General features: G+C 43.0%; 1 protein-coding gene across 4 annotated transcripts; it reads right to left on the bottom strand.

Moving 5' to 3' along the window:
- Positions 1 to 6808: 6808 nt before the first annotated feature.
- Positions 6809 to 20754, bottom strand: NFIL3 (nuclear factor, interleukin 3 regulated). 4 transcript variants are annotated; one of them, XM_037041298.1, is made up of 2 exons: positions 20586 to 20754; positions 6809 to 8653 (listed from the first exon to the last, which is right to left on the bottom strand). In XM_037041298.1, exon 2 carries the CDS (start codon positions 8478 to 8480, stop codon positions 7092 to 7094), a length of 1389 nt encoding a protein of 462 aa, XP_036897193.1. In that variant the 5' UTR covers positions 8481 to 8653; positions 20586 to 20754; the 3' UTR covers positions 6809 to 7091. The 4 variants fall into 4 exon arrangements, with proteins under 4 accessions (XP_036897193.1, XP_036897196.1, XP_036897184.1 ...); XM_037041301.1 differs by lacking the exon at positions 20586 to 20754 and adding an exon at positions 20502 to 20519; XM_037041289.1 differs by lacking the exon at positions 20586 to 20754 and adding an exon at positions 19819 to 20069.
- Between the last annotated feature and the right edge of the window lie 6476 nt (positions 20755 to 27230).

A 27230-nucleotide genomic window follows, 5' to 3' on the forward strand; every position in this document is an offset into this window, starting at 1 on the left:
CTCCGGTAAACCTGTGAAATCTGCTCTGCTAAGAGTGCTTTCATTCATATGATAAGGATTCGAGCAGGAAACCCTAAAACTCTGTTCCTGACAGATTCTGACTCATAGTAAGCCCTCAGATTTCTTTGAAATGTTATCTACTGTTTGATCCTTGACACCCTGTATTCCTGTGTATTACAACCCAATAAAAGCCCCTGGAGGAGGGGGCTCAAGGCCTTTTCTCCTTGGAGAAACTGGCTGCTGCTGGCCTTTTTCCCCTGAGAAACTGGCCACCAGCCCAGCAGGGAAAATGGCTACCCCTCCTCCCCAAGAAGATCACAGCATGTCTTGGCCATATTCACTCATCTGTGGCAACTGGGGGGACTCCCGAGGGAAGTCGCCCCCACAAAACAGTAAGTTTTAGTAATTGCTCCTGTTTCCTTCTGCTGTGACACTGTTTATTGCTTCTATCTGTTATTATATTTTTACATTTTCTGCATTGCAGAACATTGTGGCCTGAGGTTAATTTACTTTCAAACCCAATGAACACAAAGAGTGACACGGTCTTCATTTCTGCTTTATTGCATGACTCAAAAGAGGTGCTAAGATGATCCCTCCTACTTGGGAAAATCAGTTTTCTATGTGTTTTGCAAGAGTTAAGCCCAATTTGCATATTCAAAGAAGAGAAGTGGAGACTATAGACAATTACTTTCATTTTAGAAAAACATTTATTTGCAGTATCAAAAAATAAGAATTGTCACTTGAATTACCTAAATTATTATCACAATTTTGTTTGGCAGTGATACAGAAATGATCTTAGATGTCACTTGGTATGTGACACAAAACAACTATAAATCAAAGAGTCAAGAAATAATCTGTGACACTTATCACACTTTGTAGAAGACCAGGAACAGATTTGTTGTAATCCACTTTCTCAGTAACCCTGGCTCATCAGAAAATGCTGATGTACGTGAGCAAGAAAGCTTTTCAGCTGAATTTCCCACTTTGATTTGTCAGATCACATGGTCAGGTGGTTTTAATGTTTTCTGATGGAAAAATGCAATTTGTGGCTATTTGTGGTGGTGGTCCCAGGTCCAGAATGGCTTGAGCCACGTTGCCGACACGAGGACAGAAAGATATGTGCCACAAAAAGCAGACAGGAGGGTGAGAGTGCTCCCTTCTGTCCAGCAACTCATCTCAAGAACACATTTGTCTTAAAGCTATTCAGGTATAAACTGCTTGGTGGGAAAGAGTAGTAGTGTGGCAGTTCAGGAGTTGTAGGTGCTCTGAAAAAATGAGGAAACTATGGCACCTGATACCACCTTCCCAGACTGCACTGTGTCCCACACAACCACCTCCCTCCTCCAGCCCCAATGGCTGCTCCCTTCTCCCTCCAGAACCCATCCCCTCACCTGCCCCATTTCTTCTGGGTAGGTCTGGCCTTGTCACTTCCTAGAGCACCTCCTGCCCTTCTCCTGGCTCTTTCTACATGCCTACACCACTTCCTCCTTCTTCCTCATGGCAGTGGTTCCTTTTCTAACCCATCTCCCATCCTTTTTCTCCAGGGAATTCAGTGTGCATGGGGACAGGGCTAGCTGAGTGGAGTGGAGAAGCTGATAGTCCAGGTTTCAAGAGTGAGTGAAAGTTGGTGGTTCCACATGGGGACCTTTCCAACCTTGTGACACGGATGCATAAAGGCAGCCTGTCACTTTCAGTCCTGGCCCTGTGAGGCACAGGGCAGCTCAGAGTGGCAGGGAGCCCATCAACCTCTAACCTTCTTCATGGGACAGGAGGGCTCACATTGCCCCACACTTCTGCCCTAAGTGACTCAGGGGCCATTTTTTAAGGTGGAATTCAAGGACCTCCGCAACTCGTTCTACAATTCCTTTCTAATTTTTTTACCAATCCTCTAAATAAATTCACTTCTCCAAGAATGCAGAGCACCTTCACTGCTTCCCTGATGGCAGTGAGATCCCTGCTTTCTGCTCTTTTCCTTGACAAGGTTCTAATGACCTCTGCAGCCCAGTTCCATTAGCACAGATATCCCTTGGGTCCCCACTGTGACTGCATGCAATCTGTTTTCTGAGCTCCTTTCACATGCACCTGTTCCCCACACGTTCTACCTCTTGGTAAGGTCTATTGGATTACACCACCGTTAGTGCTTTGGTCTTTTTCTCACAAGCAAATTCAAAATTCTTTAAAAGCAACACTATTTCTTTTTACTGTTTCCTCTACAGCAAGTAGCACAAAACTGGGTACACACAGGCAATTACTATTTATTGATCATTAGCAGGCCTCCCTAAGCCCTGAGATCTGCAGGTGGTCCCTCAGCCTCAGCTGCATGGTTGTCAAGGTCCAGGCTCTGCAGGGCCCATGGCCTCAGCCTTCACCATCACCCCACCTTAGCACTGGCTCTCAGAAGAGCTGCCTTTCTCTGCAGAGTGCTGACCCAGAGATAAAGTTCCGAAACACACAAAAATCCACTCACACAAAACACTGAAAGTCTAGTAGGACTAACAGACCCATTTGACAAGGAAATGGAAAAATGTTTTTGCTAATATTCCTCATATTTGCTCATATTCCAGTGTCTCCTCCTCTCCCTCTCTTCTTTTCTCTCTCCCTTCTCCCTGTTGAAAGTGCCCCCAAGCTCCCATCCCGAGAAGCACAAAGCAGGACCCCATTGCCTCTCACTTTCTCAGCAAAGCAACCTCTCTCCTTCTCAATGCCCATGATCTGCTGACATAGTTTTTTAGTGTTTTCCTATGAGCTCAGTAGTGCACCGAAGTTAGTTTCTCAAAAAGGAAGTTCCCTCACTCATGAGAAATCTGGCACAGCTGTTAGAATAACTTTTTTACATTCTTGTTGCACTGAAATATCTGCCTACTTCAAGGGTGGTTTCATTCTGAGGTTTCTCCTGTTCCTCATCTCCCTTCTGTTAAATCGCTATATATTGTGGCTGGATGACTTCCTGCCTCTCACCCCCCCTTCCTATCCTCAGAATTCATGCTTGTGTGCTTTCAAAAGTGTCTGCTCTTGACCAAAATCCAGTACCTTGGACTTTGTTCAAGTACATTCCCCAAAGTAACCTTCTCCTCAAGTGACAAAACTGGAGGTATCAAAAACGGCAGTTACACCTGTCTGGGTTACTTTGAGTATTTACTTTACTATATGAAGTAAGTAAGTCTGTCCTGCATTATTATCATACTCAACACCACCAGCACTCCTGGACAGTCCCTGTGTGATGACTCAGCAGCAACAGTAGACGGTCCTTCTGGCTGTGTAAGCATGCTCTTTGTTACCTCCTGTTACCTGTTCTCCTTTGCCACAACTGCCCCCTCTTTTCTCCATTAGTTTCTGACTCACTTGCCTCCTTACGACCATCAGAATCCATCTCCACTGGCTCTGTGAAAAATACTGCCAGTCTTTATACCTGCCCAACTTTATGTCACCTTCCATGAAGACACCCTAGTTCATGTTTCTAATTGGAATGCAGTTCATAATTCTCAATTTCCTTTTATTTTGCAATCTTGCTGATATCTGGAGTATCCTACAATTTTACATTCTTGGCAAGTTTTTCTCATTTAAAGTTATTTGGTGCACGCAGCTTGTGGCCCATTGTACGAAAAATTTCACTTGTTCTCCCTAAACAAGCCCTAATCCCTGCCCTCAAACCCTCAGAAAAACCTAAATATCAACTGGCTGCTCCCAATGATTCTCATTTTTGAAGGATAATGTCTGGCCTTTAAAAATGAGTTGAACAGACCCCGGTTCAGTGGGACCCATTTATGAGGGACTGGACTTCAGTAGAGGTAATGTGTATGAACACTCGTGAGAATGGGGATCTCTACATAGATGTGGCTGTTTTCATTTGGGAGTATTTGCTTCTTGAAGATAAAAAATTGAGTTACTACACAACTATTAGGCAATAGAAAAGTGGATGCTCAGAAGTTTAACTAGTAAAGTCACAGACACTTCCTTAGACTTTCCCTGTCTCCTGTGCACTTGCCACACTCACTTCCCTCGGTTATATGATGGGAAGGACTACAGTGTCAGGGACACTGCTTGCTGGCCTTTTTCCTACTCCCCTGTGGCCTGGGTTCTGGCTACTATGAGAGTTTTCTTGAGTTAACCCCTTAGCCTCAACATTCTCCTTTATGGAATAGGCACAGTAATCAAACAATACTAACGAGATACTGTTGGACACAGGAAGGATGTGTTGCTCAGTGGGCCAAGTGGGGATGTCGTGCCTGCATTCCACAGGGGCCTGTGGGCTGAGGGGCAAGGCCCTTCCTCTGAGTCCACACACCACTCTCCCTGTTCCCATTTCCATCCTGCACGTGTAGGCGGGAAATGCATGGTTTCTGCTGCAATGTCCCAATGAGCCCACTGCGACTGTCTGGATCCCCTCTCTCATGTCCAGTGGGGGCTGGTTCTTGGAGGCATGTTTTGCTGGCTGCGGCTTCTTCCCTAAGAGGCCCACCTGACAGCCATCTTTCTGGGAATTCTTAAGACTTCTGGTATTATGAGGCTTCTGTTTCTTACATTTGAGTAGTTACAGATTTGGCTTTAAACATATTTTATATCATTTTAGAACTCTGTGAGTGGGAGGGAGAGGTGGCAGCATTCCTCAGTTCACATCATGAAACAGAAATATTGTAGTGTAATGTATTTTTCTGGTTCCTAACGTGGGGGAATTGCTAGTTTATGCATGCTTCTATTTCTAAGGAGTAACATTTTGAACATCATCCAAACAATATCTTTTAGGTCCTTGAAATCATAAGGAAAAATGACTAAGGAAGAGGGCATCCAGGTATGACACATTCACTTTGATAGCCAATATTAGCAGTTAATGTGGAAGGCACCCTAGTAGGCTGCCACACTCCGCACCCCTCCAAACCCTGCAGTTCTTCCTGCAAGAACTCATGATCTGCCTCTCTTGCTGTTGTCCACTTGTTCTTATTCTTTCTTACAGTACCTCAGAGAAGGTTAGTCCCTTTTGGAGGCAATTTATCAAGTTTTTAGATTTTATATACTTATTTTGAGAGAGGAGGAGAGAGGGACACATCAATGTGTGGCTGCCACTCACCCCCCCCCCCACCCCAACTGGGGACCTGGCCTGCAACCCAGGCATGTGCCTACTGGGAATTGAACCAGTGACCCTTTGGTTCCCAGGCCTGCACTTAATCCAGAGCCACACCAGCCAGGCTCATTTTCTTAGTACGTTCTCCCATTCACAGCTGTGAAATCTCCCATCTCTGCTGGTTGCCTCTGAACACTCACTGCTGTGCCTCTTCGCCTGGGTGCACCTGGTGGACCACCAGTTGTCTTTGTGCTTGGACATTGTGTTGCCATAACCAATACTCATCTGGGAACTGATGGTAAGCTTCAGGGAACTGAAGTTTCCCCTCCTCCGCATGTACAGCTATTTTATTGTCTGCCCCCCACCCCCAATGGTGAACTTGGACATCCTTTAAAAATTTTGTTTGACATAGGAACCTAACTTTACATTGTGTCCCTATTATGATTCATGTTGTTGGAGTTGTTCCATCCATTCTAGGCTGTCAAATGCTCTTGGATTCTGACTGCCATCCAATACTTTAGCCCTCCTGTAACACTGGCAAGTAAGATGAATTTGCCTCTGGGCCCTACCCAGTCACTAGTAAAATACTAAAGAGAGAAGGCCAAGGTCAAGATCAGCAACACATTTCTGTAAGAACTAGGAGATTTCAAAGAGAACACTGGTCATTATGGCTAAAAGGACAAAGTGAATGGCTATGTGTGTAACTGGCACTATATTTAATTCAAAGGACCACTTTTTAAAAATATAAAAGTGCAGAAGTTTAAAATAACAAAAATCAGACTTTTATAGGTAAGTCACTCTACACGTGTTCTGTGACATCTCAAGTCCCGTCACCTACTTCTAGAATAGAAAAGAGGTCAGTATGGAAAGAAGTTCTGCAGGGAGTAGTTATGAACAAAGCTATGCCTGACCAGTAGCACCCACACACTCCACCACACACAGAAGCCAGATGCCTCTGAAGAGAAATACAGTCTGTGTTTGCCAGCATATGAGGGATTGGTGGAGGATCTTTGACAAATTACCATAATGGTTTTATCATCAATTCACTTAGAATGAGGCTTTGTTCTGGATTTGTGTAATATAAAGAGTTCCAAAATAGAGCTATTATTTATATGCACCATCAACAAGTTATAAGAAAAAAAACACACAAGTCATTATATATACTCAGACCATGTACACTGGAATGTGGTAACTGATGTATTCTTTCAGATTTTGGAAACTAAATAAAAGCAATTTCATTGGGTTAATTCCCTAAATGGTTATGCTCTAGAACTGTTAAGATTTACAGTAATATTTTCAAAATGACTTCATTCTCAGTCTTTATTCACTCTTTAAAAAAAGACCTCTAATTAATAAAGTGGGTCAGTTACTCAACTATTAACACCCATGTGTCATACTTAAACAGAGGTGACTAAAGACAGGCTGATGCTAAACTCAGATTTTTCTATTAAAAAAATGCTATGGAGAAAATTTAATTTTAAAGAAAAACAGATAAGGGGGAGTAAAAATTAGCTAAGTAGTCTCAGATGCAAGAAAATTCACTGTCCCCTCCACTCTCCACTTTGAAAGGTTTTCAAACTTATAGCCTGGGCCAAATTAGGAGAAAAACAAATTATTTCCTTAACTTTCATTTCAGTTTTCCCTTTTTCAGGGGTGAAAACTCCAGTCAATAAATAAAATGCAAAATACCTTAATATCTAAATTGCTTTTTCTTTACCCTAAAATCAAGTGCAGTGGAGCAGAAATTCCGTGTTTGTCACCAATCCTTTATTGAAACAGGTAACTTACACACTTTATAACAGAACAACAAAAATAATGTTCAATATATACAGCCTTTGCATGGACTATCTGACTATACCCAAGGCAGAGTGAAAACACAATCTAATCTTCATAATACTTTGTGCACAAAAAGACACCTGACAGAGAACATGTGAACATTACAGTGAAATGACATCACAGGTCCAGTGAAAGTTCAGCCTAATACAAAATGCAAATGACACTTCTAAATGCCCAGAGCTTGTTCAGTAGTAATTTACCCAGAGTCTGAAGCAGAGATTTGGTGTGTGGCTATAAATCTCTTAAGTGAGACCATCTCTGCAGTTAAGTTTGCTATCCCCTGCTTCAAAAACAAATTCTCTGGGTCAGAAACTTTGTAGCCATTGTCTTTCATTTCAACAACTCCAGTTTTCAAACTATTCTGAATTTTGCCATTAAATTCTTTTTGATGCCAGTGCTCTGATCTGAGAGACCAATCTTGGATGTTAGTCACTTGCACTGAAAAAGGAGTGAGAGAAGAATGTACCCTATTTGGGGAATTATGCTTCTCAAGTTCAAACTGTCTCTTAGATGTCACATCGGCAGACAAGGAAAGTTTTTGTGTGGCATCAAATTCATTATCAAATGTCTCTACTTTTATCTGCATGGCTCTGGCTTTAATCCGGAGCTTGTGTGGCAAAGCAGAGGAATTTACTTCTGGAACTTTAACCACTGTGGCATGTCCATGCTGAAGTTCAACAGGAGAGTGGATTGGGCCCTTGGGAACCTGCTGCTCATCTTCTCCATCTGATGACTTTCCAACTGCACCATCATCAGTTTCTGACGTTCTTGGAGAGTTACTGGAGGACCGGCTGACTTGGAGTAGAGGGGGGGAGTGTGAGTAGCCAGGAAAAGAATTCCCCACGTAGTTCTGGTATACAGATGCTCGGTAGGCACCTCGGTCATCTCTCGGCTCTCTTGCATAGTTCTCCAGTTCCACCGGCTCCTGCTTGATGACTTGGAACTTGCTGTCAGGGCTCTGGCAGCTACTCTGTGCAGGGCCCTCCTGAGAATGTTCCAGCGAGGAGACTTCTGACACATCAGACAGAGAGCTCTGTGGAGAGTGCTTAATGACGGAAATGCAGCTGCTGGCCACTGCTGAGGATTCATGCTCATCCACAAAGGGACTCCCGCTGGATTTGGAGGTCTGGTAGTCTTGAAAGTACACTGCTGTAGAGTTACTGAGTTTCTGGATCTCTTGAGCATATACTGTAGAGCTAATTAAACCAAACTTTAACTTTAAGGAAAGGAGTTCAGCTTTTAAAGTGGCATTTTCTTCTCCTAGTGCAATTAGTTTGTTCTCTAAAACCAGGTCATTCAGTCGACGCTTCTCTCGTGATCTCTTGGCAGCTTCATTATTTTTCCGCCTTTTTTCCCAATACATGGCATCTTTCTTTTCATCAGGAATGAATTCCCGTTTCCTCCGGCATGCTGAAGATTTGTTTTTCCCCACACTTCCTTCACTTAGAAGAAGCTCTTCTCCTGCTGCCAAGTCTTCTGAGACTTCAGTGAAAGCAGAATTCAGCACCATTGCCTTGTCAGCACTGCTACCAGGATCAAGAGATGCCTGCTCCTTCTTGATGGTCTGCATTTTCCTCAGCTGCATCAGAAACAGCCTTGACCTACCTGTGCAGAGCAGGAGAACAAACTAACTTCTCAGAATTCTCAAATGCTTTCAAACTGTGGTTTTAAAATCCATCCATAGTCTTCCTTTTGTTCTGTCCAGGATAAATCTCTCCAGGTGCTTCCACTGAATGGAGTACAGGTCTTCTAGGTAATCTGAGATACATAAAAAGAAATAGTTATCCATTTGGTAAATATCTGCCAATTATGTACAGGAATTATGCTGAGCATTCAGGATATACAGGTCTGAACAAGACAGTTTTCCTTCAAAGAGTTGTGATCTTAAAAATGAAGTAAGTGACCAAGACTGTGAAGTTGTAAAGGGCAAATCCTTACTGAGACCTATGGGCAGAGCAATTAATATGTGGTCCAGGGGAGTGAGAGAAACACCAGCACCATCCGCCCTGGGGAAAAACAGAGGGAGGCTGTTTCAGGAGGAGAGACGGTAGGGCAGGACGGAGAATATGGGTATGGCACTGTACAGGAAGGGAATGACAAATAGCCTCTGGTTGGTAAGCTCTAAAACAGTAATTGTATATAGTGATGCTTCTAAAAGAAATTTGAGATAACATATCATTGAGAAGCAAACATGCTAACCTCTTAAGAGGAAAAGTAAACTTCTCTATTATCAGTAACCAAATTCTACAGTTAAATGTAGTAAGATATAAATTAAGCTGTATTTTTATCTCTCCTAAAACTAAAATAAAATTAACACAAATAATCAAGGTAGTTGTTTTAATTTGACTTATAGGGACACAAACATGTCCCTTACACCCCTGACTACCCGATGGGCTTATGTCTAGCTCATCCCACCAGGTGACTTAGCACACCTGAATACGAAGGACTCTTCTCAACAAAGCCATCTCTTCTGCTGTTTTTGTGCTATGAGGTTAGAAGCATTCTTTTTTCTGGTTCCTTCAAATTGATTGATCAAACAAACATTCACTTAAGAATGAAGCTCCAAAGTACCTTTTTGGTCCTAAAAATTCTGTAAAATAGATTTCATTTATATGGTAGCTTTGGAGTAAAATAAACAGTGACTATTCAAAGGTTTTTTTTCTTTTAAGTACAGTGAGATTCTTGAACTTACAATTATTTTAAACTGAGAGAATATAATTATGGATAGAATTTCTTTCCACTTCATTAATTAGTTTCAAACAAAATATAAGAACTCCAAAATAGAACCATCACTTAGCTTCCCCTTCCACTGATGAAATATTCATAACCTGAATTTGACTTGCCATGAGATAATAAACCCATATATTAGGTTCCAATAACAGTGTTCGTGGTGGTTTTTGGATCTTTGTTTCCAGACAGGACTTCTCCACCTAATTTTCCGTAAAGTAGTACTTTCATAAAGAATCTGCGATGAGACAACCATCATTCACACTGTGTGTGGCACATCTATCCTGCTGCACTGAAAAGATGTCATGTTTTTGTTCAATGCCACTCCTTTCTTGTGCATAGTTTTACAATGACTAATGAAATGAAGTTTAATTTTATTACCCAGAAGAGCCTGCCACCTTCTAGTGTCTCTTCCAGAAGTTGTAGAGGGAATGATGTAATAATTTTAGGACCATAAAGAATAAGGTTTAATGCCACATTTTTGTCTACCAAACTGAGCCAGCAAAAAAACCCAGTAAGTTGCAAGTTAGTGAAATTCGGGATTAATATCAAGTTTCTGTTTGTTTTTGATAAGCTAACTTCAATGGGGAATGAAGGCAAGGAGTTGGCCACAGTAAGCAGTGATGGTATTGAATGGGAATCTTTCTAGTTACCACTTGAGTAAAATAGCAGTACTTATATTTCTACTTAGGTTTTGTCTTCTGACACAAAAGCTCATTTTTCCTCTACATGGAATGGTTTCTTTCCTCTTGTTATGCCCCATTCAGTTAATAGTCCCTCTGAAGTCCTGGCCAAGGAATAGAGAAAACAATCCTACTCACATTTTCCGAATATACCGAACTTGCCTTAAAATCTTTTAACCCCCTTCTGTTAAGTGTCTAGGTACTGTATGTTCACTTCTCCATCTCCACAGCTTTGTTGGTGAATTCAAACCTGCAGCAAACCTTATTTCTTCTCAGCTAATCTTTCTATTTGCATTTCACTACATGTACTAAAATCTGGGATTCTTCCTTCATCTGCACAAATTAATTTCCTTGTGACTCCATTGATGCCACATACTATCTTAGGATATTTTCTATAGCATTATTTACAGAATAAATTTGCAGTTTTGAAAAAAGTTTATAAGCAGTGTGAGATAATGTAGACAGAGTTGCTGATTCTACACACTGTATATCTTCCTACATGTTTTTTTGTATGCCCAACAGATAATTTCTCACTTAATGTCCAAGATAGGGTCTGTAATTTTATGTAAAACAATGGATAACAAAACCAATTTTACCACAGGCTAATGATGTAAACAAGAGCTAAGTTTCTACAGCATTTCATCAATGTTAGAACATAATGACATGGAATAAAATGTTACTGAAGGACCTGCTGTACTTCAAGGCCCAGGTTAACATAGTTGTATCCTAACAACAAACTGAACATACTAGCTGCTCAACATTTGACTGACAGTCACTCATCTGCCTTATATAAGAGAGTTTTGTAACCAAAAAACTATTCTGATACTTGCTTTTGAATATTATTTTGTAAATTCTAAAAAAAATGTTTTACTTATTAACAGACTGCTTCTCTTATTCATTAAGTGATTTATTCAACACATGGAGCACCTACTGTGCACTGAGCCAGCCTGGGATCACATACAGGCAGAGGGGGAAAACCAAACTTCCAAAAGCCAAGGGACTCCTACTTTTGGATGGGAGACAGAATTGAAAATATAGTGGGAAGCAAGGGGCCTATAAGGAGTGATGCCAACAAGGGGGCCTGGTACCCTTATCACATGGCTTGTAGCTGCACTGCTTTTTTCTTGGTATCGTGTAAAAACAAAATCAATCATAACAGGTTCCACTTACTGAATACTAACTAGGCAACAGGCACTGTGATTACTTCATTGCCCTCACAATAACCAGTTTCAGGTGAGAAAACTAAGGCTCCAAGAAGTTAAGAGACTTGTCCAGTGTCACAAAGCTAGCTAAGTATCAGAAAAAAAGACTCCAGTCCAGGTCTGGCCCCAATCCCATTCCTCTAACTGCCCCCTCCTGTACTTGCAGGGCGCTGCTCTGGTGGGTGTCCCTGCAGTGCAGCTCATTCACACACAGCTCCTTTTCTGTGTGACACTCATTTCTGAGTAATGTATACCCATTTACTGAGTTACCTGGGGGCAATACGGCAATGCTAGATGCTGCCAGAGCTTCTTTACGACAAACGAAGGTAGTAGCACCTGAATCTTTTCTTTAGTTTCCTTGGAGTTGAGAAAATATGCTAAATTTTTATATCTTGGCTAAACTTTTAGTCTCTTAGCAATCTTATTTATGCTAATATAAATAGAGGGGAAAATCACAGCTATGGACATTGTCACCTGCACTTTTAAAAAAAAATTTTATTTACTTATTTATTTTTAGAGGGGAAGGGAAGGAGAGAAGGAGAGAAACATCAATGTATGGTTGCCTCTTGTGAGTCCCCCGCTGGGAACTGGCCTGCAACCCAGGCATGTGCGCTGACTGGGAATCAAACCATGATCCTTTGGTTCGCAGGCCCGCGCTCAATCCACTGAGCTACACCAGCCGGGGTGTCACCTGTACTTTTTAACAATACAAAAGATGTACCTGTTTTTCAAGATGGGGCTGGAGTAGGGAAATAAAACACAGCTAAGACTAAGTCTAGGAGAGAGATGGGCCTTAGATTCTATCTATGAATGCTTCCCAGCAATGAACTCAAATTGAGGCAAACACAAGGGCAGGTTATAATGTTCTAAAAACATCAGTAGTTATGCTCAACAAATGACTTTATTTCAAATTCCAAATTTTTCCCTTCTGATTAATTTAACAGTCACTTCATCTCTGCTTCATATATTCAGATGCCCACTAACACTGTGCTATATTTAGTCACTACTTAAGCTTCCTTTTTGGTGAGTAATTGTCATTAAGTGCCAATTCTTAGGTAATCTGGCTGCTTCTTAAAAGTACAAATAAAAAGAGAAATTTAAGAGCAGGTGTCATCACTTCCTCATGGGCATTTTCCCCCATATCTAATATGGATGTGCTATCACTAATTAATGCCTTTTTCATAGTACATGGGACTATTTCTATAGGCAGGAATTCTCTTTCTTACGCCTGGAGTTTTAAAGCGTATTTAACTCAGATGACCTAAATATCATTTTAATTAACACTAAAATTTGGCTTAGAAAATTCCTTTAAAAGAATTAAACTTTACAACATAAATTTTAGACCGAATCTCTCCTCAAGAAGTAACCTCATTATTCATGTTGACAGTGAGTGGCAGCCCAGCATCTTCCCTGACCTCTGGCACATCTGCTGGCAGATAAGTAAGGGTTGATAACTCAACAATGAAAAGAAACATTTTGTTTCAAGAACCTGAAATCTTACTAATAGTTTAGACATTAATAATATCTATGGGAAAATTTTGTTATTAATTCTCATTAAAGAAGTCTTATTGTAAATTGTTTCTTGTATGTATTTTGATTTTTAAATTCTGTCAATAAAAGATGAAATACTACATCATATGCCCAATTAAATAGAAAAATCACATTTTTTCTCTACTCTCTCACATGTGCTGTTTTATTCCCTCAGAGGTACTTACTATATAGATACCATTTAAGAAAATCCTTTTATGGGAAACTATAACCCATCTCTCCAGTAAGCAGAGAGTTGCTTGTTTTGAAGATAAGTGACATTTTAGTGAAAAAAAAGTTAATCTTATTCATTAATTGATTTATTCAACACATATGGAGCTCTTTAAACTGTTAATACTAGAATAATATTAACCTACATTTTCTTCCTGAAGGTAAAATCCATGACATGACTTTTTCAATAAAATGCTTTACTTTTTTGCATGGATAAAAATAAAAGCCAGTATTTAAAAGCAGAGATAAAGTAGGAAAAGAATACACCAGTACAATCAGGGTGGAGTGGGGGATGAAAAAAGAAAACACTGAAGTTGTAAGAAAGGATTTTCTAATCAGTCTGAAAAATAAAAGGATTTTAAATTAAGAAAACTATGTTAAACCTCTTCAAGTGCCAGGAAGTGCCTCCCATTAATAATATAATTGTCTCTAGGAACACAAACTTTCACCCTAAAGCCAGAACGAAAACGTGTGTTTGGTGGAGATATGAACATACACATAAAAAGATGCTCTCACACTTTGCCAAAATTTAGCCTATCATAGCCACAAATTGACCTATTTTTTCTATTTGGGTGAATCCATAAATAAATTTGTCAAAACCTGATCGAGTTTATGATGAATAAAAACATTTCAAGTTTCTTCCTCCTCATCCTCCACAAAGGGCTACTTGAAAATTAGATTTAAAATTAATCAAGGATAAAACTGCATTTTATTATAGCAGTGATATAATTGAAGGAATTTAAATAAAACGGTATAACTTGACATGTTTTAGTAAAAAAAGGCCAGTGTTTCTAAACCAGCACACGAGGAGAATATTCTGAAAACTGAGCAGCACAGCACACAGATGCTAACACAGCTGCAGGGCTTTAGAAACCAAGACAAAACCACCCTCACTGCAGACGAGAGGAACTGGGGGCAGGGGATGGAATAGCAGTGCATTAAAAAAAATCTGCAGTCATTTCTAAATGGGGATTTTTTTTATTGGCCAATTGATTTCTTTAAATTCTATTACAGTTGTCCCAATATTTTCCCTTTTGCCCTCCCCAGCCTACCCCTCTTGCCCCCAGTCAATTCCTTCTCTGTGTCTTTTTCTTGAAACTTACAGAAAGATAATTTATCAGTCTAGCAGTTCTAAGTTGAACTCATAAGGGACACCAACAACCACAAACTAACCCAGCTATATAGGACATTCTGAGGTAGGTAATGTCAAAATCAGGCAACAAAACAAGTAATGATGGCAAAGGTGGTGTGGGTATAGCCTGGGGGGTGGGAAAGTACTTGATTGTTTGTGATTATAATGAAGAATCATTCCAATTCTCCTCAGCTTGACCTTTGTTTTAAAGATTTTATTTATTTTATCTTTAGAGGGTAAGGGAAGGAGAGAGGGAGAGAAACATCAATGTATGGTTGCCTCTCGTGTGTTTCCCTGCTGGGAACTGGCCTCCAACCCATGCAAGTGCCCTGACTGGGAATCGAACTGCGATCCTCTGGTTCGCAGGCCCGCGCTCAATCCACTGAGCTACACCAGCCAGGGCCTCAGCTTGACTTTTTGATTGCTTCTTTTTAATTTTACTTTCTTTCCCAGTGAGCAGATGATTACAAATGTCATTTGCTTTACCATGTGCCTTACAAAAGGGATAATTTTTAATAAATGTTTATGCTTAGTGTTTATTGGAAGGCTACTTAATTGCAGCCTAAGATCCCTGGAAAGTTAATTAATAAAAGACACCATGTTCCAGTAACTTAAAGGCTCATAAACATCATTCTGATTCCAATGAAACCACACTTATTATGAAAGGCATGTAGTAAATCTTTACTAAACTTTCTTATCATAAAAACAAGCTTATGATCTCTAATTAAAACCATACAAGAAACAGTTTTTTTTTCTTTTTCTTTCTTTTTTTACTACAGGAAAGTTATTTGCAAAGAAATTTGAGAGATAATTGGGAGTGGTGGTAACGTACATTCATTTTGAAACTGAAAAACTCTTATGTAATGTCTGATCAAAGGTCAATGTATTTCGACATTTTCAAATGAGTCCGATTTGGATAAAAATCAACTCAAGTATAATGTAGAAAAATAACAGGATATCAAACAATATGTTAACCCTGTGAAATACAGGCCTACCTTACAAAAACAAGAGATGAATATTAAAGGAAACTTTAATTACATTGTTTCTGTCATATTTGAATTCAATCCCAAGTGTGCTCTCAGTCCTCAATACAAATTAAAAATAAACAATTTAACAGCACTGATGCCATCTGGATTACAATGGAAATAATGAAGTATGTGTGATTTTTAGTTTGGGTAAAAATAAAGGCTAGGCAAGATGACTGCACTTTTTCCACAATATGCTGCAATCACAGTCACGTCTGAGAACTGACTATGGACCTTAGCAAGGTCAACTAGAAATATCCACTCAGCTGGTGAGTCAGGCACATTGCTCAACCTGGGAAAGGGCTCTAACAAAGGGGTTTGAACTTGCAGATTGTTGCATCACAATTATGTTATAATTGCACTTTGCAAAGATAAGCCTTTAACACAGAAAAGGAAACTGCTTCAAAAATTACAGTGACCTTGTACTCACACTCAGGGAAGGGAGAGAGACAGGAGGGGTGACCCCTTCCCCAACCTGTTTTCAGGCTGCTGATCACTTTCTCTGTGCCTCCACTTCCCAATCTAGAAAATGGGCTTGATAAGAGAACACTCAACACAAAGCCTAGCACCTGCAGGGTAAGTGTTTAGTCAATATTAGTTCCTAATCTCATTTCTGAAGAAATGAGCAGTAGCAAGGCAAGGGTGATGACGATTAGTTCTAGGCCTTTTTGGCCTCTTCAATTCTTAGTGAAGAACTGCCCTGTGTCACAAAAATAGGGTTAACCAAATGAAACTTTCTTCTGTACAAGTCAAAGAGGTCAAACATCAGCAATTTCAATTTTATGGGCTACACATACTCCCTCCAAGATCTCAGACCACAGAATTTTAGATGCAGAGATTATCTGGGCCAAGGAAAACTACCACTGAGAGGTCACAGAAACTGGAAAAAGTCCAGCTCTTACGCACTTTTTGCTTCATCATTCCTGCCACCATCAATACACCTCTCTGTTTAAGTTCCCCAAAACATTAACCCAGTGCTTTGGGAAGTTTGAGGTTCTGCAACCCTATCAAGAAATCCCTTCAAACTTAATTATTACTGATTATAATGGCAAAGGAGTTTGAGAAAAAAATGTTTCAAGAAGGATCTTTAATTATAGGATTAATACAAATTTCAATCCTTACTATTAATGCAGAGAAAAATGAAGATGATTATCTTTATTTTTTCAAAATCTGGTTCCTGGTCAATAATACAGGAAGCATTCACTAAACTCATCACAACTGCCCAGCTTCACAGGTTTTATTCCCTCAGTTTACCCCAAGACCCAGAGAAATAAGAGCAGCACCCAAGATCATACTACGGGGCCACTAGATCTATCTTTTGCTAGCCCAGAGCCTGAGCTCTTAAGACTTCACCAGAGGAGTACTCTCATTACTCACAGTGGCCTTAAATTCAAGGTCTTAAATTCAATATCCTACACCCTTCCCTTAAGACAAACTTAAGAGAAGGGTGTAGGATATGATCCCGTGGAAGCCAACTTTTCATCACCGCAGGCTGCACTGTTGTGCACTTCCAGAGAAACATCTGTGATATCGCCCTGACTTCACTGCGAATGAGCGCCTAAGCACAATCTCAGACGTGTCTGTGCCAGGATGAAAGTACTGTACTCTAACTGTAGGACGCGGCATCTGCGTGGGTGTTTTGATTTTTGTTTTATTTTAAATTCAGGGAATTCAGTTCTCTCTCTCTAGCCTTTAACCGCATAAACTAAAGGTTTAAAAAAATACACTGACTTAACTTGCCACTCAAGCTGGGGCCCTCCTTTCCACCAACATCAAGGGGTGGAGCGCCCGCTCCCACCCCAATTTCTGTGGTGTGTTGCCATTTAGAGGTTTTTCTTAGGTCTTTTTCACATTTCATGAAGCCCGAGCACTCGGCTCCTAAGTACAATGAAGCCTCCAGAAACAAAGGTGTTTGTGGTGCTCAGGGGGGCTCACCGAGCAGGAGAGGAGGCAGGCACCTTCCCGGAGCTCCCTGTGTTTCAGCCTGCCCTAGGTGCCTCCCACCGCTCCTTACTCTCCTCCCTCCCTCTCCTGCTCCTTTCGTCTCCCCTCCCTTGGCTGAGTGAGACCCTAGCACACCCGCCTTCCCGGCCTGGGACTGTCCCTCACCCCCACTCTGTAGCACCTCCCTGGTACCGCCCCCAGGCCCTCGGCCCGCCAAGTGGGCGGCGCAGCAGGGCCTCAGCACCACTAGGACCCCTGCGCCAGAACAAAGGAATGTGAGGAGGGGGCAAGCAGGAGCGCAGGCCTCTAAGCAGCCACATTCCAAGCGCCGCCCAGGGTGCCTCTCGGTGCCTACCCGAGGTCCCCACAAGCCACTCCTACACCCCCAGACCCCACATGTCTGGAGGAGGGAGGGTCTCATTGGAAGGTCACAGTCTGAAGGTGGCGCTACGCAGCCCCCCCCCCATCCCGAAGGCCAACCCCAGCTCCAAAGTAGGTTGGGGTCTGATACTCACTGGGGTACCGGGAGCAGTATGAGCTTCTCGGAAAGCGATTGCAATTATTTGGGGTAATATAATTTGTTCCAGTGGTGAATCCTTATAATACGCTCCCCTCCCCCCCAAAAAAACCCACAATGGTGCACTTTAATTATTAAATGGTATCTTAGGAAAATCTGACATATACACACCATCATATACATATATATTAACACATTCACTAGTAAGAGCAAATGAAGAAACATAAAATCTGGGTACATTATAGTATACTCATCTATCCTCACATAAGTATAACTAGGTTATCCAAACAAAAATATAATCTACAAACCTGTATTTGTTTCCCATAAATCATATCTGGTCTTGAGAAAAAATACTTTGTGAAAAATACTTGTGACCTAATTCACTTTTAATTACAAAAACCAAGACGGGAAGATGACATTTGGCCATCCCCTGCTTTCTCAGTAATAGCACTTTCCTAAAAGCGTCCTTTGAAAAAATCAACAAGGGTCATAATCCAGCAAATTACCAGGCTCCTCGAAATGTCTTCCTAAAATATAATCTTATCAAAGGTCTCGGAAAGCGTGGAGTTACAACTAGAGCAAATAGCCTTGAACTTGTATTTGCACACAGCTCTGGAAAACACCAGAAATAGCACTGGGAGGCCACAATTGTTAAAATGTGATAGGACTAAATTTAGAAGAACGCACATTTCATTTAGGGCAAAAGACATGCATTAGGCAGCATGAGCAAACTCAATGCTTACTCGGTTGTCTATTTTTGCTTAATATATCCCTTTAAAAAAACTGTTACAGTGACATTTAAAGGCTGAGACTGTCCTACTTTTCTTTGTAACAAGATTATAAAATCATGTAATTAGCTCCCTCTTCCTATGCTCACTGCCAGCGAATTCGGCAGTTACATAATGCAACATTTCCAGGAAACTATTATGTGATCTGTCAAGTCGCGTCTGAAAAAGCAACGACAATAAGAGCTGATAGTAAGGAATGCATTCAAATTAGGAAGGTAGGGGTAAGGAAAGGGACTAATCGTAAGGAATGCATTAAAATTGGGAAGGCGGGGAGGTAAACGTCACAACGGCTCGTTTCAGATTTAAAAATAACAGCTCGAAACACCTTAGGAGTGAAACCTGATTAATATCCGAGATCAGAATTCAACCCGAGGAAATCTTCCTTTCATGTTCTGAAGGAGTGTTTTAAAATATATCTTTTTATTTGAGACGTACTAAAGATGTAAATAAAAATGTAATACTCAACGCTGCGCTAAAATTACCAAATCATCGCACACGTACGCGCACATTCCCAGATCAACCTTAATCCTTGCCAATATTTCACCGTGGGCAGATTATGCAATGCACGCAAAGACAAATCCACAACCTCCCCGAGCGCTGGTACAACACGCTGACGACAAACACGGTGGAAAACGTCTGTGCAAACACAGACCGGACACAAACAAACGCCGCGTAGGCATTCTCCGAGTGCCGTCACTGTTCACGCCACCAACCCTTTCTCAACAAGAAAATCAAGACTATTTCCCATTACTCAGCCCCCCTCCTCCGCTTCCAGCCTCGCAGAAGGCAAGAGAAAGGAAAACGCGTTGCCCTTCCCACTCGAGATGGCTCAGCCTCGTCTCAGTCTCCGGAGCTTCTACCAAAACATTAATTTTCCCGAAATCAGGAGACATTATGCAACAGCAGCGGCGGGGGGTGGTAGAGAAGGGGGTGGGGAGTGAGCTGAAACCAGCCAGGTCTACGTGCTAGCGCGAGAGAACTGCAATAGAACCAGCCACTTTTGCTGCCCTCCAGACAAGGCAGCAAAAGTTTATGTAACGAACACCCCGCGCACAACCCGGCCAGCGCCGCGCCCCGCGGCCGCGCGCCCCGAGAGCGTGCGGGGAGCCGAGTACTGGGCCGGGCCGGTAGTGGGCGGAGCGCTTACCGTTTTCCAGCTCTCGGGTCGGCGAGCGGGCGAGAAAGAAAGAACGGGGGCCAGGAGCGGAGCCCAGGGCGTTAGGGCTCGGGCCGGAGCCGGGCCAGGGCAGGGCTCCGAGGTGGAGGCGAGGGCGCGGCTCGGGAGGTGGGCGGCGCGCCGAGTTCCGCGGGCGCCGTGGCCGCGCGGGGAGATGTGTGTTAGTAGGTCAGTTCCGAGCGCCGCGCTACGTCGGCGCCCGCCAGCTCCACCGTGACGGGAGACCGCGGCCCCAATCGCCGCGCCCGCACCCGCCCCCCGCACGCCACCAATGGCCATTGTCGGTGGGGGCGGGCTCCCTCGTGGCCCCGCCCCCACCCTTTAGCTCCCCCGCCCCCCCCCGCCTTGCCCCTCCGGGCGGTGCCACCACTAACCCTTGCCCCTCCCCAGCCGTGGCCGTTTCTACCACTTGAGTGCCGAGAAAACCGGCGCCCCGTTCCAGGGTTGCGCAACGGCCGGCGCTGCCGCCTGGAATAGGCAAGCCTGGGGAAGAGTTCGAGACCCTCACCCTCGCCAACTCCTCTCCCCCCTCGCCCTCCGCCGCCGCTGCTTTTGCCCTCCGGGTCCTCGCGGTTCCGCGATGACCCACTGCAACCCTCTCTAGCTCGCAGAGGCTCTTTTTGTCTCCCGAAGCACGCAGCCGGCCGGGCTACCTGTTGCGAACCCAGCTAGTACCAGGCTTCCGGCTGCAGCGAATTGGTCCTAGCTTGGACCTCCGACCACCTTTCCCCGCACACCTGCGGCAGGACCCCTCCTCCTTGAGGTGGGCGACTGGGTAGACATGTCGAGGGGAGGGGCGCTGGCGAGCTGCAAACCTTCGCAACGGGCAGATGTGGGAAGGGGCCGGGCGACCAGTCCGAGCCCTGCGGGGCTGCGTAGGCAGCGATTACGTTGCCTCTGCCTTTTTCCACGGGGAGAGAAAGCGCGACACACAAACACCGCCTCTGCACAATTAAGGCGAACAAGACGGCTGCAAAGTCGTTGCGTAAGAGGACTGGGAAACGAGGTCCATCTGCCCCTGGCCACGGAGAGAGAGGCGGCTGCGGATTTGGGTCTCCGAATGGGATGTACCCTACTGCGGCGCCCGCTGGCGTTGCTGCGGGGGCTGGAAACGCGGCGCTTAGGGTCTTTTCCGGTTATCTTGGAGCTGGTAGCTCGTTAGTTATTTCTGTCGGTAATGGATGTGGTTGTCTTCTTCCCCAAATTCCCGAGCTACGAAAGAGACATAAAGAAATGCGGGAAAGGCCGCGTCACGTTGGATTCTTACGTCTTTGCGCTAACGACTGCATCGGCACGTGGCGTTAGATGGATTCATGAAGGGTCAGTGCCGCCTTTGCAAAGGAGCCATATTCCTGATAGTGAGGCACAGATTTGCAGGTGAAGAAGGGCTTCCTGCTCTGCTTGCACTATGTGGTAACTAGGCTGAATTTCTTCCGTGACGTTCCCCCTTTTTATCTCCTTGCTAAAAGTACACTTAAAGTTTGAAAAAAATGCTCAAGAGAAGCGTAGAGTGAACTTTCAGCGGCTGTCACTGGTGTTCATCATTGATAGGAAAATTTGTCTCCTTTCTCTTTTCTCATATTACACAGTTATAAGCCTCCAAAAACGTGACATTCAAAATTTCATTTGGGTGTTTTGGAAAGTCATTTCCAACGCTCCTTCAAGGGCAATGTTGTGATTTAGGGTACATGCTTGTTCAAAATTGACGTCAAAGTGTCTACCAGCAAGGGCCTGAAAATTTAGACTTCCAATAGGGGGTTTAACATCTTCCCAAGTAGGTGTTCAGCAATTCAAGAAGCACATCGTATATGGTTTTTGAGTCTGTCCCGTCTATTAGGCATTTACCCGAAAGAGTTTACTACCTTGATGAAAAAGAGTCCGTATTATTTTTTTCATTTTTGGTAAGTTTTCTTTTTTTCCAACACCCTCACAGTGCCCATTATAGTTTTTGAAAATCTCTTAGTTGGAAGTACAACCATATCCGTAGGTCAGTTATGTTTTCAGGGTTAGAAATGCAGCGTGTTCCTAGAAATCTAGAGCTACCCTTATCCCTCCACCCCAATTTGTTCTCCCCATTGTTCTGCAGTTTGAATTCCAAATTTCATTGTAGAATGAATAGTAAGTGACTGTATACAGGACAACTTAAAATTGAAGAATTGTAAGTAACATACTTGGAGTCCCCCCAGTGAGTGACAGTTGAGGAATTCTCTGAACCTGGAAACTGTTCTTTATGCTGAATTTTGAAACAGAAGCTCCTCTCATGACTCGGGATATTCTAGATTGTGCCTTATCATATTGTACATCGTTTTTTTTTTTTAAATTCCCATGTTCCTTGGAAAGAGATGAAATGTTAAAGATAACTGTGATGCCAGCTTAGAAAATAACTCTTTAGCTCCTCCTGGTGATTAGGCAACCACTCAACAGTACCATGAACATTCTGTCACTGTTACCCAAGAGGTAATGCGGCCTGTATTCTATCCTAAAACATGCACAAAATAGGCAAGTTTTCAGATCAACACGAGGAAGTGGAGCATAGAACCTAACACATTGGAAACAAATTACTCTGTTGGGGAGGCTTCCAGGAAGTCAGCATGTGCCTGACTGTGGACCTGGGCCAGGAGGAGGGGGGCGGAGTTCAGGTTGAAGTATGAAATGAAAAGTTCTTAATCTCATTTTGGACACAGTTACAGGGGATCCAAATCTCCAATTTGTCAAAAAAGAGTTGATGTTTTAATTTTTTGGTAAAATGTCCTGATTTTCCAGTTTGGCAAGCAACCATTAACCACTCTCCCCTAAGCCCCTGCTCTGTCTTACTAAGCTGGAGGCTGGACAGTCCATGGTTTTTGTTTGAGGAATTCTGCAGAGACACCCTAGGAAGGGAGGCTCTCTACATGGAGATCCAGGTTGGCCAGCTGCACTCTATCTATCTTTCTAGATAGATCTTGGCCTCTGAATTTCTTTGTAGAAAAGTCTCTAGCTGAAAACCCTTTGGTAACTACTGGTACCCACAGCCAGAATCAGGAGTCCTGTGTCCAGGACCACCATCTTTCCACCACATTGTGCTTATTGAAGATAGTGTCCTTTTTAAAAAAACACTTTATAAACAGAAGATAAAACAATTTCTAGGAATCTGTAGGCTATAGTTTTGTTTTGCTTCCAGGTTGAGACTTTCAAATCTGGCAGCTATTGCCATGGCTTGTCACCCACAGGAGGCCTGCCACACCCATCAGTCTTATTTGTGTGGTGGTATTTTGGTTTTGACCTAGGCATTGAATGTTTAGACAGAAACTTCCTGGAATGGAATGTCTTTCTTTCCCTCATATACTTTGTTTTGTTTCTACAGCTCATGCCGTTTCTAATTCTCAGGCTAGCTCTCACCTCCTGTGGCTTCTCTTTTCATTCTACTGTTGTTGACCTGTGGGGGCAACTTTCCTCGCAAATCCCCCTGTGTGCCACGAATGAGAGTAATCATGACTGAGATATGATGTGATCTGCTTGGGGAGGAGAAGTGGCCATTTTCCCAGAGGAAGAAGTCCGTGAGCAGTGGCCAGTTTCTCAGGGGAAAAGGCCAGCAGCAGCCAGTTTCTCCAAGGAGAAAAAGGCCTCAAGCCCCTTCCTCCAGGGCCTTTTGTTTGGTTCTAATACACCGGAATACCGGGTGGCAAGAATCAAACAGTAGATAACATTTCAAAGAAATCTGAGGGCTTACTATGAGTCAGAATCGGTCAGAAACAGAGTTTTAGGGTTTCCTGCTCGAACCCTTAACATATGAATGAATCCACTCAGCAGAGCAGATTTCACAGGTTTATCAGGAAGTCTTTGTGATGCCAGATTTTTCCCCAGGACATGCCTAGCAAGGCAAGGAGCTGCACCTCTCCCCAACAGGTATTCAGGCTTAAGGGGATTAGAGCCAGGAAGCGCTTCTCCCAGAGAATTTGGGGACTCAGGCATTGTCAAAGCCGGGTGTGTGTGTGTCCATTGCTCTTTGTTGCAGCCGCCTCCTCCCCAGTCCTTCCATGAAGGCCTCCCAAGTGATTGAGTCTGGCTTAGGTTGCCCCCCGCTGTGAGGAATCTTACATGTCATTGACTTCCAACCAAGCTTTGGGGGCAGGGAGAGGAAACTGAGGCAGCATTTTGCTACCAGAGACAAGCTTTGTCTCCTTCAGCGGCTCGCATTCCAAAGGTCATCCCCCTCCTCCCCCTGTCTTAGCCACAAGAGGTCCAGATACAATTCGTAGAACCAGGCAGAGTGGTCTACAACATTGACCTTTACTTGCCTATATGGATTTCTTGATTTATTTTGTGTATTTTTTCTACCCCCCTTTGGCCTTTCCCCAGTTATTAAATCCTTATTACTCCTTTTGATTCTTCTTCCACCAAACTTCCACACCCTCTTCTCTTTTGGCCCTGCTTATCCCAGTCACAACCCAGACATTGTGAGTGTTTAAAATTTCCACTCTGACCTCCACCCTCAGTCACTCATTTCCCCAGCTTCTGCCACATAGTTCCATTGGCAGGAGTGCCATTAGCATGCTTGACATTATTCTTCTCAAACTAGTTTTTATGGGAAATTGGGTACAGTCAAATAACACTTTCCATAGATCTAAGCACAAGCTTTAAAGTGTGGAAAGCCAGAATGTTTCCTGTTAAATGGCTCTTGTTCAAGCTAAGAAAGAAATTAGATCTCCACATCAACTACATGATTTCCCCAGACAAAAGCAGCTGATAGTCTGAATGCATTTCAAAGTATTTCCAAAAGACCAGAAAGAGGAGATTTTGCAAAAGAAGAGAAGATGTTGCAACTACAACATTACAAAAACTGAAACACATCTTTAAATTTAGTCACCGCAGATATCCTACATTTCAATTAGCATTTTTGTTTGCTCATGTTAAATAGTATGTGTGAGCAAATATACAAACTAAAGGAAACTAATAAAAGACACAGATGAGAACTGGGAACATACTACACATTGTCAAGACTTGGGAAGCAGCTAATTATGTTTATTGCAAAACCTCAAGTGATGGAGCAAGCATTGTGGCAGCAGTTAGCTGATGACAGGGGACCCGGCAGGGTTACAGTGTGTGAAATATAAAATTGTGAAATGTGTTCTAACAAAAGAATTTTCTCTGTAAAATTCTTCATTTTACAAAGAATAAGAGATAACACATTCATATTGCAATGCTGCTCCAGTCACAGAGGCAAACCTTATCTGAAACATTTCTGCAAAGTCATGTACAGGGCAGTGTACTGGAAAGAGCCCTGGCTGCAATGCAGGAGGCTGGGGTTCTAGTGCGTTCCTTTCATCACACTCATGAGGGAGTTATTTCATCTCTCTGAACCTTGTTCCTATCTCTGAGACCTGACACAGTTGAACAAGACTCTGAAGCATGCCTTCTGGCATCGCACTGGGGGGATTCTTCCACATGAGTCATAGTGCCCAGTGCAGAAAGGGAGACCTGCCACTTTGGCATTTCCAGATAAGCAGCTCCAGGTTGGTGCTGGCTCACCCATAACCTCCACTTTGCCTAACTATAACATGCACAAGAGAAAATTATACTGTAAAATGCACACTGACAGATTTAGAGACAAAGTTATTTTTGGTAGGTGTGGTTTGTTTCAGCAAGAGATTAAAATGAATGCTATCAATTTGGTAAATGCTCTAAGAAGCCCGGAAATAGGGTGCTTGGCCATATTTCTGGTCTTCTGAGAAACTTCCAGTTTAATACATCCAGAGCAATTCATCAGAAATGCTGAGGATTTTAGCTTATTTCCTTGTTCGGAATGAATTTCCCAAGCAATGCACATGCGTTCGTGGAGGGTTTTGTCATGCTGGTATACTATCAGGATGACAGGAGAGCTGGTTCTCAAGCAGTCACCTAGATGAACAGGCAATAGAATCCAGTGCTTAGGAGCAGACCATGGTAGGTCCACACTCTAGCCTCACTGTTCAAGAGCTATGTGCCCAGGACAGGTTACTTTCTTTACCTGCTCTCTGCTTTGGTCTCCCCTTCTGTGAATCATTGTTAATAAAAATGTCAATCTCAACAGGTTGTTCTGAGCATAAAATAAGCTAAGATCTCCTAACTGCTTAGGAGAGGTGTCAGTGTTAGGTATTATTATTATTATTATTAGCCCAGTCAAAATCAGTCAGCATCAGGGAAACTGACAATGTGTGTGGATACATGGGTATGTGACTCTGTGTACATGAATGTGTGTCCCTACTGATTGAATATGGACAATGAATTCTGTTACACAGCCAGTTCATTCAATTCAGTTAAGCCAGTGAGTGCCTGCCTCTGCAAAAAAACATCTCAGAGGTGAATGAAGGTAAAAGTCCACTAATTCTGTTGTTTATTGAGAATCATATACTGGGGCATTCCTGGAAGAGTTGAATGAGGCCTCATGCCTGCCCTGGACTATGTGCTCATTCATTCACTCCTTCACTTAATGCGTCTTTGCTGACCAGGGGCCAGGAGCTAAGCAAGGCCCTTATAAGTCAGTGGGAGGTGAGAAGCACCAGACAAGTTGGTATGACAATGTGTAACTGTCATGCAAAAAGTCAGATAAAGGAAAGAAGACCCATACCCCACTGAAGGGAGATGGAAACACTTCCTTAAAGAGGTGGATCTGACCAGTTTTGAAAGATGGGTGAGCATTCCACAGACAGGTAGAAGATGCCAAATGGAAGGACCTGCCTAGCAAAGACACAAAGGTCAGAAGTCGGTGATTGAGTGGTCCAAGGAGCTGCAAGTCCAGGAAGGAGCTTGCCAGGACACAGGGTGTGCAGAGTCTTGCTGTGGGAGAATGGGCTGGAAGGCCAAACCAGGCACAGGTTCAGGCCTGAGGACCCAGACTTGTCAAACCAACAAGGCTTGTACGTTATTTAGGCAGGCAGGGGCATAGCTAGCTTGGGGAACATGGTCTACAAAAGTGACACTTTGTTTTAAACATATTTTTACACAAACCATCACACACTAATAATCAGTGTGGGGAAATGGATGAAGGCCTAGATTCCATAGTTGGGGGGCCCTGGGTTCCATAAGTCTCTACCACATGGTAGGCAACCCCATGTAAGTGACAAGAAACACCACCAACAACTCACTTTCCTCACCGGGAAAATAGTACAATAGTGACAACTGGTGTGGGCCTGGTGCAGCACCTTAGGGGCATCTGTTAACTCTGCTGCCATGCAAAGGAGCTGAAGCATCAGACAGCATGCCTAGTGTTGCGCTGTATCCTGGAACCTCATTGGGTGCTCCATACACATTAGTTCCTGCCCTAGGATTTTAGGACTCTTGCAGAATTTTTAGCTCTGGGAAAGTAAACCATCTTTGTGCACGAAGATTTCACCTTCACAGGGACACATCTCTTGAATTCAGGA

The sequence above is a fragment of the Sturnira hondurensis genome, unplaced genomic scaffold (genome assembly GCF_014824575.4).
Source record: "Sturnira hondurensis isolate 20B ecotype Veracruz unplaced genomic scaffold, ASM1482457v3 Scaffold0000460, whole genome shotgun sequence".
Taxonomy (NCBI): domain Eukaryota; kingdom Metazoa; phylum Chordata; class Mammalia; order Chiroptera; family Phyllostomidae; genus Sturnira; species Sturnira hondurensis.